At 38.6% G+C, this 11,645-nt stretch overlaps 1 gene segment (V, D, J or C); it reads right to left on the minus strand.

Moving 5' to 3' along the window:
- Positions 1-8,889, minus strand: part of LOC137194870 (Ig kappa-b4 chain C region-like) — a 44,216-nt gene extending 35,327 nt beyond the window's left edge. Inside the window, 2 exon segments of the C gene segment in view lie at positions 8,516-8,593; positions 8,868-8,889. Coding sequence covers positions 8,516-8,593; positions 8,868-8,889 — 100 coding nt within the window.
- Positions 8,890-11,645: the final 2,756 nt, after the last annotated feature.

Consider the following 11,645-nt stretch of genomic DNA (forward strand, 5'->3'; position numbering starts at 1 on the left):
TGTTTTTTGTGTATGCAAATACACAAGAAAATGTCAATAAACTAAATATTGAATCTTGAAGTAAAGATTTAGTTATGTAGTTAAATAGTGCCTCAAAACCTCTATTGTATCATCACTGAATAAGAAAGTTAAAAAAGTTTTTAAACATCCAGCTTCTCATAGAGTCCAGGCAATCCTTTAAATCAGACAGTTTGCTGAAATTGCCACATCTGAGGGAAATGTACAGCTGTTTGTCATCTGCATAAAAGTAAAAAGATATGTTAAAACAGTAGTATATGAATAGAAAATAAGATAGGACCAATAACAGACCCTTGAGGCACTCCATAACTCAAGACAGCAGCATCAGACATATCATTAGCAACCATCACAAATAATTGTTTATTTGATAAATATGATATAAACCAGCTTAAATCAGAAACAGATGGGCCAACCCACCGTTGTAGCCTGTCACTGAGGACTCCATGATCCACTGTATCGAAATCTGAGCTAAGATCCAACAACTCAAAATATTTTTTGAAATAAAAGGTCATTTTGAGCTAGACCTGAAATGATTGCATACAGTTGGATCCAGATCAGGTTTGTTAAGCAGACACTGCACACTAGTTAACTTAAACAGTTAAGAAGCATTAATCATGGCCAATAACCAAAGACCTACAGTGGCTACAACCTGTTTGAGAAATGTACTGTAACTTGTACTGAAATTCTTCAAGAAATTCATAATGTATTGTGGTGTATTTTCATTAAAAGTCATTGGTGTGCTTAAAGACAATATTAAGCTATGCAGATTGATTTTATAAGTTTATAAGTAATAAGGGCTAGTGTGATACAATTTGTATTGGTGTAGTTATAATCTCATGAACCATATTTAATCACACTGTACGTATAGAGGCACGGTAGAAGAATCATAATCATACACTGGAGAAATTTGAGTGCGTTTGTATTACATGTCACTTTGCTTGGGTCTGCTAAAGTCCTCACCTTTTAAAAAAATACTCTCTGGAGGAGATCAAGAAATAAGGGTGTAAAATGACTAGAATAACTTATAAAAAATAAAAGGCCAGAAGACAACTTGGCAATAATGGTGTAAAATGATTCCCAATACTTATATAAAAATTGGATATAATCAGGTAGAATTGAATATGCCAGTACATATCCTCAAACACCTCAAAACCTGTTTTGAAGAGTTTTGACCAACAACGAGTGACAGAGATAAAAGTAACATAATAATTGGTCAAAAATTAGGGAGGGTGGATGATAAGGTGTGACCTAAGCTGACCCAAGGGCATAAAAACAATGCCCCAAAGAAAAGACCTTTGGAGCGATTTGGTTCGTTGTAAAAGTGCTGATTGCTCCCCTTTTTTGCCGGCATTAAAGAACACTTTGCTGCTTGGACCTCTGACTCCCTTTTTATTTTCAAAAGACAGTTTTTTGCTCTGGTACCTTTTTCTGCAACAATTTGATACAACAGTATTACCATGTTAATAGTGATATGTAGGACAAGAAGCTAGCGAAGCTCTGTTAACAGAATAGCATTCTCGCACATGCTCAGTAGTCAGTGACCATATCTCATTCACACTCATAGTTCAAACAGTGGAGGCAGCAGACACCCTTGTTGAATGTCTAATGGAAACAGCTCATGATAAGAACTGACAGTATGAAACAAACATTCTCATATTTTCATTACATTCACTTTTTAACCCGACGAGTAACTTCAGGTTTTTGTTCAACACACAGTTTTATGTCACTTTATGTTTGATGGTGTCTTGTGTTTGAAGCATCATCCAGCTGGTTTGTCATTGTTGTGGATTTGATCCATCTGATATGAAGCTGTGGTTTGAATACCACTTCCCTCCTCTTTGAAGAGTAGTCAGATATCTGTGTTCAGGTTTTTGTACAGCCTCTTCTACACTTTCTATCACTGTGTGTCTAGAGCACAGTAGTAGAGAGCTGTGTCTGCCAGGGTTAGACTCTGTATGGTCAGCTCAGTTGATGTAGCTGATGTTTTGGATTTATATCGTTTATCAGGAATAAATTCTTCATCACTCCATGATTTTGCTCCTTTCCAGAGTATAAACTGAGGTGCCTGAAGGTCAGAATGATGTTTGTACCAGTAAAGGGCAACACGAGTCTCGGTTGTATCATAGGTACATGTGAGTGTGACAGATTCTCCTTCTCTTCCACTGACTTCATCTTGTTCAGGGGAGATTGTGTCTCCAGCTATTAGTCCTGAAAAAAGTAGAGAAAATGAAGCCATTAGACTAACATTGTTCATGAGGCTGAGAGGAGAAGACAGTGGAAAATGTCAACTGTACAGTGTTACTCTGTGGACACAAACTGATCAACTGTTCATTTGACTGATTTCTATAGAAATCATCTTCCAAGGTGTTACCTAGTGAAGGAAACATGTTGTATTAAAGTTCTGTTCCAGAGTCAAATATTCATCATTTGGAAAATATCACACAATGACAAAAACATACGTACCTACAAGAGCTGAAAACAGTGAAATGACAGCCAGTGTTTCCATGGTTACACAAGTGAAATGTGCTGTAAGTCAATGTTGAGTTTGAATAAGTGTTGAGTGGTTTTGTGAGTTGTGTTTGGTCTGATGTTCACAGCTGGAATCAAACAGCTCTCTGCCATGCAGCCACCTCTGCAGTCAGTAGGAGGAGACTCATATGTCAAATGACATTCATTTGTAAAACTCTTCATCACAACTGTGTCTCATGAGGGAAAAGAATCTAGACTGTTTGATAAGAAACCACTGAAGTTTAACAGTGTGTGACTCCCTCTAGTGGATGTTGTGGAGTATTCTGTTGTCTTTGCTCCAAAGGTTTTTGTACAGAGTTTTGGTGTTTCCTGTCACTGTGGGCTGCAGAGCACAGTAGTACACAGCAGAGTCAGACACTGCAGCAGAGGAGATCTGCAGATCAACACGTTTCTCTTTCTCTGTTTTGTTAATGTGAGCTGAGAAATCAGAAACAGTTGGATGAATCAATCCCCCCCTCAGTGATGTAGAGCAGGAACTCTGGTCTGGATCTCTGGTATTGTCGGTACCACTGGATATTTCTGATAGAACCCTCATATTTACAGGTCAGGTTGATGTTTCCTCTGCAACACGTTCTTCAGTATTTTCTGGCTTTATGCTGTTCATGGAACCCATGGCTGCAAAATGAGTCATTCATGTCAGTTAGTCTGCAAGAGATTTTAAAAGAGACTCAACAGAGGTTCTTGACTTTTACTGTCATCTTTGATCATTTTTAAATACATTAAAAACCCAACATGTTCTTTCTGTTTGTGAATTAGCTTCCACAAAATCATCCAGCTATGAAAAACAGATATCTGGTTAATACATCAGGTAAAATGAGACTTTCATCTCTGTTCTAACACTCACCTATAAAGTGAGATAAAAGTATAAAGAGGTAAAGCAACATGTCTTTGGAGTTGTTGATACCAAACAGAAAGCAGATGATCAATGTTCTTCCACTGCAGTAGAATGAAGAAACTAAACAGCCTCTCTGCTGCACAGCCCTTCTCCTCAGCATCAAGCTGATTGGGATTTTACTTCCTCAAACATTTCTGCTCTGCAGACAGAAATAATCTCATTGGTTGAGTTGAACCTCAGTGGGCGGGGCCAGGAAATCACCTCTATAGGTTGTTGAACCATCAATGACATCATGAACTTCATCACAGTTTAACATGGCTTTCAGTTCTGTTAAGTTTGAGTTGAACACTGAGATCCATCAGCCTCCTGACAAACTCATCATATTTACTTGGAGCTCCTGACAGTTATCTCAGGCCAAACACTCGCTCCAACTATTTAAAATGTCAGAAAATGTCTTTCTGTGTGCATGAAAAAGAACAGCTTGCCTGAACTAAAACTTGTTACTGATTATGTTCGTTATATTTCTGTGTCATGGAAGCAGCAGGAGGCGTTCTGTTGTTCAGGAGGACTGTGTGGAAAAAGCAGTGCTGGACCAGCACAAAGGGGAGATTCTGTTAAAACAGTTTCCCACCATGAAACTAGAGGCCTCAGTGTTATACCATACAGCAAACACTCCCTCAGTGTTTGGAATAGATCTGCAGCCATCAATCAACCAGTCAATCAACAGGAAATTAATCAGCATGTATTTTGATAATCAAATAATAATTTCAGCCATTTTTTCAACAGAAGTACCAAATATTTGATGGTTGCAGCTTCTTAAATGTGAGGATCTGAAGCTTTTCTGTGTCATACATGATCATACACTGGATTTCTTTGGTTGTCAGACTGCTAATCAGACCGAACAGGACATGTGAAGACGTCAACATAGTCTTAAAGATGTAGGGTAAAGTCCCTGCATGTTTTGAAGGCAGACAGCACAATCCTCAAGCAACAGACCAACTCTGTCTTCAACCCCCCAGGAATGCTGGCCAATAATATATAAGTGAGAGTCCCAAACTCCTCACTGACCAGATCATCTAAACCACCTCCTGCAAACAGAAAGGATCAGATAATGAACCCCCATCTCTTGCATGGTCACCAAACCAGACCACTGACCCAAACCATCTTTGATCCTTCAAGCTACAAGAGCCAGTAAGATGGAGAGACCAATTCACACCCCAATGTGAACTGATGGTACCATCTGGATAAAAGACCACCACCATTGGAATCTAGAATCATGAGTTGAGGGTCAAGCCTAGGAGAGCATGAGAGCATAAAGCAGGAGCTCTCTTCCAATGGGAACCCTTCAAGTTCGGACTGGCCGATTTACTCATCATTACAAGATCCAGACTCCAGCTCCTCACCCCAGCACATCAGACTCGATTCTCCGTAAGAAGCCACCCCAGAGAGCAAGCAAGTATTCATACAAAACCTTCACCAACTTGCTTAAACCCTGGTGCTTTCATGATTTCTCATTTCAATTGACAATTCAGAACTCAGTTGTGGTACCACTGATTTGACTCACTGCTTCTCAGGTAACAGTCATCTCATCTGTTTATCAGGTCTCTCATACCAACTACACAATAGATAACTCTGCATCATGCATTTCAATCATTCACTAGCCATAGCCTTGTGTACCAGTTTCTCTTTCCCTCTTGTGTCTTGTCTGTAAAATGTTGTAGTGTTTAGTACTATTATTAGTAATAAATGTGAATGTAACTAAAGTGAACTTGTTTCTATTGTCTTGTGCTTGCATGTTAGTCACTTAACCTTAAAAGACCTTATACTCTTGCAAAATCATAATTAATATTAATAACAATCATAATACTAATTGACCTTTCTTGTGCGGCCAACAAGGAGGACTATTTCCCTGTTATTATACCTACTCTAATATGAGTGTAGCCCGTCTACCCTCTATATTATGTAGATGGGGCCCTGAGTTCTTTATCCTAATTTCCTTTGTTATATTATCTCTGATTAATTTAATGTTTTTTGCTTGGGTCACTTTGGAAATCCTATACCTCTTGAATATACCTTATTGTAAGACCACAGTGTAACAAACAATTGAGTGTACTAACCCTTTAACACAGTACAATACCACACTCTAATATAAGTTGGTATAGAGTATGAAGGCTATATAGCTTTTAACCTCTGAAATAGTAAACACACTCAGAAACCATTTAAAATTAGAAGTAATAATTTCCTCCTTTAATTTTAAAGCTAAATTAAATGAAAATAATATGAAATTAAATACCAGGAGTGTTCACTGCTTTTGTTTCACAAGTCTCTATCACATGTAAAACCAGTTCAAGTGTTGGTGCCTACCTCATCTGGTACCTTCAAAAAGATGGAGAATGACCCAAACTCCTGATTTATCAGGCTACAAATCATCGGTCTGGAGTTTCAGACCATTTTAGTAGAAGCGGATATGAGACTGACTACACTTTGACCATCAGTAGAGTTCAGACTGAAGATACAGGAGTTTAATACTGTCAGGAGTTTATTACAGGAAATTCAGGATTTTACTACATTCAGCAGTGTGACAGTTTTCTGTTCACACAGTGATACAATATCATACAAAAACCTCCCTTAGCTGGAGAGGAACTGATCTGACTCAAGCTGCACAGAGATTTAATCACTAGAGGTTTGATTAAATTACAGTTTATGGTAGAACACCAACACTAAAAACTCATTAAACTTTCAGCATGATGATATTGTTCATGTTTTACATCAGTGTACATTTAAAGTTACTCTTTGTGGAATTTTTATAATGCAAGTTATCAAAACATTACAGTGTTAGTAACCGAACACAATCAATAAATTAATACATTTGGGAGTAAAATTTAAAAGAAGTAAAAGCTTCTCTTTTCATCTTTGTTCTACTTTTAAAAAAGTCAGAAGCTTTATTATCTCAAACTGATTCATGCTCTCTTAAACTGCATAGTAATATTTGTAACTTTTAACATTTTTTGTGTGTTTGTAGTTCATATTGTGATTCATTGTGGAGAATAATAATCGCAACACGTAATCTCAACAAACTAATACAGTAGAATCCAGTGGCGGGCAAGGCCTGGAGCATTATTTCTTTGTAAAATCATCACCTGAAATCCTTGTGACCTTAACCTTTAACCAAATTCTGTGTGCGTGGATGAAATATATCTGTTTTCAGTAGTTATAGTAACATACAGTATAACAACGGTTATATTTTTAATAATATGGACACAACTGATTTGATGTATAGATCTGCATAGTTTTAACATATAAAGCACATCAATATTACTGCAAGAAATAAAAAAGATAATGTGAAGACTGCTGACAGAGAGAGAGACTGTGCTATCTTCTTCTCTCAGTCTGTCGCTGAAGTGGAACTTACTTATGACTTGGTTTAAATCTCAGATCAGAGACATTTTATATCACATGATGCTGATGATACCCTGATTTCTCTATCTAATGTTGAAAATGAAAAAAACATGTCCCTCTTCAAGAAGATCCATGTTTTTAACCAGATATTTAGTGGTGACAGATACCCTAGATTGGTGGATTACCTTTGCATCAATAGAGATGATACTGCTACATGAAGAACATATTCCATGGTACACAATGGAATTAAAAGGTGATCTGGGAAAAAGGACTGACTTGTTTCTATTGTGGATGTGTATATTAACTGAGTTAATGCTCCTAATGGATTCTATATATGGAATAGAAAAAAGGTCAAACGACATGTCACTCTTATTGTAAAATACACCTTGACAGTTGCATTTTTGATGAAACTTTATTGTTTTAAAACTTTGAAACATTCAACATTACAGCAAACCAGAACACTTAAATGTTGAAACATGCAACGAGAGAAAGAAACAGACAAAGTGCAGACTGAAAGCAGTAGCAGAGTAAAACCAGTAGCAGAGTCCCAATGAGTCAGGTCAGGACTGGGAACACTGGTCTCTCCTCAGTGTCTCTGAGACTGGAGTCTGGGAGCCCTGGGTGGCCTCACAGGTCACAGAGCCCACCTTCCTCCACTGGTCTGCAGGGAGCCTCAGGGTGCTGCTCCAGCTGTAGCGGCCGTCCTTCTGCAGCACCCCGGGGCTCCTGCTCTCCTCCCCGCTGCTGCTGCTGCCGTCCACCTTCCAGACCAGACTCCAGTCTGAGGGGTAGCCCTTGTTGGCCAGACATATGAGCGTGGCCTTCCCCTGCTGCAGCTCCTCGCTGGAGGGGGGCAGCACCGTCAGGGTGGGACAGACAACACCTAGGAGACACCAATCAGATTAGAGGACAGCTGTCAATCCAACACCAGACACTTGGACACCTTTACTGTGAGAGGGTGGAGCCATATGAGGACTCTTTCTGTGCTGATATGCATGAGAGGTTTCTCAGAGGGAAGTGAAACAGTGTGTCAGTGAGTGACTGGTGGAGCAGAAAAAACATCTGACAGAAACTCCTTTAAGTCGTTTATATGACTGTTTAATGTATTTTATTTTACACTATACACTATATACAAATAAGGACATAAAGTTTGAATATATAATTCAGACATCTATGATTTAGTTTGAATTTATAACAACATATTTACTTTCAAAACTATCAAAAGATCAACAGTTAATCAGATTCATCAGTCAAAACTAACAGACCACCGTAATATACGGAAAATGTTGAGACATTCAAAAAATGAAAAACCCTCAAAAAACTGTCAAAATGATTTCAGACTGAGGTTAAAAGACAACTGGAGACATTTTAAATGATCAGAGATTCACAGCATTTCACATTGTTTATCTTCTTTGAATTTAAATTATTAAATTAAAACAGAGAATTAAAGGCTGAAATTAAAATCATTTTTAAAGTAGGATTGTTGTTTTTTACTCTGTCCTGCAGTTCAAGCTGTTCACATTTAACAAATTAACTTGAACATTTCAAAAAAAGTTCAGTAAAGCTGCTTTGAGTTCAACTTTAAGGAAACACAAGAGGAACAAACAATAAAACTGAGACTTTAAAGTGTTTTAGATCAGCACAGTGGAAACTTATATCTACTACAAATGTTCAGACGTAGAAATTATAAACTTAACTGATGATACAGTATTTAATATTTTAGCAGAAACTTACTTCCAACATCCAGTCTGGTTCCTCCACCGAATGTGTACCACAGTGATACAAACTCATTGAGCCGCCGTACAAAAACCTCTCAGTGTAGAGAGACACGGCTCTCTGACTTTGACACAAACAAACTCACCAAAATGAAGTAAAATAACTGAAATAACTCGAAAACTTACAACAACACAGAGCCGCCAATTTATGAATATGTGATTTTATTTCATATGTATTAATTTAAATTAATGTTAAATTTGTGTTGTAATAAATTTAACTGTAACAAAATACATTCTGAAAGAAAACAGTCGTCAATACACATGAAGTCCAAACCACATAAAAATAATCACTGACACATCCTAATCAATACTGTGATAAGTTGATTGATCCATTGATGAAACAGCATCATCAGAGTAATCCAAGTCCCTGTTGGAGTCAGTCAGAGCATTTCCATAGAGAGCCACTTTGCATCAGCGGCACCATGCTCCAGTGCTCTGGGAGAGTTTATAGTCCTGAGAGTTGAACACTGGATGACTGACAGCTGTCCTTCATCACAACAGAAGCCACAGAAATCCTCCTCATCAACAACATGACTTTGATCTCCGTCCTCATCTGGACTCTCCTCTGCTGCTGCTTCACAGGTAAAGTCCAGAGAATCAAACTCCTCTCCTCTATGAACATCCGTCCCTCTGAAATGAAGCCCACAAAACCATCAAAACCATGACGCTGCTTTATGTTTTTGTCTCTGTATCCTCAGAGTCCAGAGGCCAGGTCACAGTGACTCAGCCTGCAGCAGTGACATCTGCTCTGGGAGGCTCCGCAACCATCAGCTGTAAGACCAGTCAGGATGTTTATAGTTGGAGCAATGAGGGGAGCATCTACCACTTCTTAGCCTGGTACCAACAGAGAGATGGAGAAACTCCTAAACGTCTCATTTATGATGCTAATAATCGAGCATCAGGGATTCCAGGTCGTTTTACAGGCAGTGGATCAAACTCTGACTTCACTCTGACCATCAGTGGAGTTCAGGCTGAAGATGCAGCAGTTTATTACTGTCAGAGTTTTCACTATATCAACAGGCGGGATGTGTTCACACAGTGAAAAAGCGTCGTACAAAAACCTCCCTCAGTCAGACTGAACAGAAACTGACTGATACAGTTCACTGAACACACACACACACACACACACACGCACTTTATTAAGTGTGTCAAAACTAAAACTATATTCAAACAATGAAATAAAGGACTCACACAAACAGTTTTATTTATAGGGAGATTCCTCTGAAATCAATGAAGTTTACCATCACAGCTTCTTAGCATCAACTCAACAATGATCCCATGTTTGTCATTAATTATGAGCTCAGTGTTTCCTCTTTGAAAAGAGAGATTATACCAGTCTGCTACTGTTGGTGAGCCATGGCTCAGTATGGCTGATGACCTTTAACCAAAACCATCAAAACAGGTGATATACTGTGGTTATTACATATGTAACAACAGCTCACATGTTGTAACAAGATCATTAAGGAACAGAAACATGTCAGGTATTTGGGCGGGAAAAAAATCAAGGTGGTTAAGCTGTTTCCTTAATATCAAATATTTTATTTGTGCAGGTTTTGAGACACACAGGGAGTCATTTTCACAGACCTATCTGCATGGAAAGATATCACATGAAAGAGCCGACCAGTAGTGTGTTTGAGAAGGAAAAAAACTCAACTAAACATTGACATACATTAGTATTAAACTGTATCATCCTTATGATGGTATGGTATATATGGCTGTGAAGTCAGAAGGAGGAGGATGGAGTGGATGGCAGGCGTACAACATGCAGGACTCTGGCAGCAGAGACCCGGGTTTGCATCCTGAGTCCCGTGTGTAGTTGGGTTTAGGCAACAAGTCAGGGTGGGGGCGTCTCCACCCACTGCAGGGAGAGAGACTGATCACATTTCTGCTCTTCAGTGTTTCACTTTCCTCTTTGAGCTCAGTAACCATGGCAACAGAGAGGCATCACTGCTGAACCATGACAACAGACAGGTTTCAGTACTAAAGATAAAAAGTTGAAAGCGCTCTCTCTTACTCCAATGTATCATTTTCAACAACCAGACTAATAGTTTACATCTTCATCATTTCAAAAATCACCCGTTAGCAAGAGTGTAAAACTTTAGTTTCATTATATTAAAATTAAAAATTAAAATTTCTGGACAAAAACCTTCAGGTTGTGTGAACCAGTTTCAGTTTGAAGGATAAACAGCAGCAGAGAGAGAGAGAGAGAGAGAGAGAGAGAGAGAGAGAGAGAGAGAGAGAGAGAGAGAGAGAGAGAGAGAGGACACATGTCTGTCAAACATTTGTTGTTTAATATCCTTAAAGTTTAACAGTGTGTGACTCCCTCTAGTGGATGTTGTGGAGTATTCTGTTGTCTTTGCTCCAAAGGTTTTTGTACAGAGTTTTGGTGTTTCCTGTCACTGTGGGCTGCAGAGCACAGTAGTACACAGCAGAGTCAGACACTGCAGCAGAGGAGATCTGCAGATCCATTTGGGTTTTATCTTCACTCACATTAAAAGACAATCTAGGTACTGCAGCTGATATTGGATCCCTCGTTCCTGTGTGAGAGATGAGGAATTCTAGTGGTTTTCCTGGATATTGTCGATACCAGAAGAAATAATCAGTGCCAGCAGCTTGTTTGGAGTAGTTGTAGGACAGAGTAACAGTGCTGCCTTCTAAACTGTTCTCTTCATTGTTGACTGGAGTGAGTTCTTGACAGCTGACACCTAAAGGAAGAGATAACTCTGTTATAACATGTTGTTAAAGTCTCAGTAAATGAATCACATTCAGATACTATTAGTATTAAACTTTTATAAAATACAGAATCCAACATACCTGCAAGAATGGCCAGAAATAGTAAGTAAAATACGGAGTATTGCAAAGCCAGCATGTTGAATGAAGATAATGTTTGTGGTTTGTGTATTGAACTCTGCTGAATATGGAAGTTCGTCTCTCTTCTATAGTTCAGTAACAGTTTAGCTCCTCCCTGAATGTCTCCGTCTCTTTGTAGTTCTGTATTTATAGTTCTCTCTGTTAGGAAAGGCAAGTTTATTTGTGTAGCACATTTCAACAACAAGGCAATTCAGAGTGCTTTACATAGAGCATAAAAG

Source organism: Thunnus thynnus, chromosome 12 (genome assembly GCF_963924715.1).
Source record: "Thunnus thynnus chromosome 12, fThuThy2.1, whole genome shotgun sequence".
Taxonomy (NCBI): domain Eukaryota; kingdom Metazoa; phylum Chordata; class Actinopteri; order Scombriformes; family Scombridae; genus Thunnus; species Thunnus thynnus.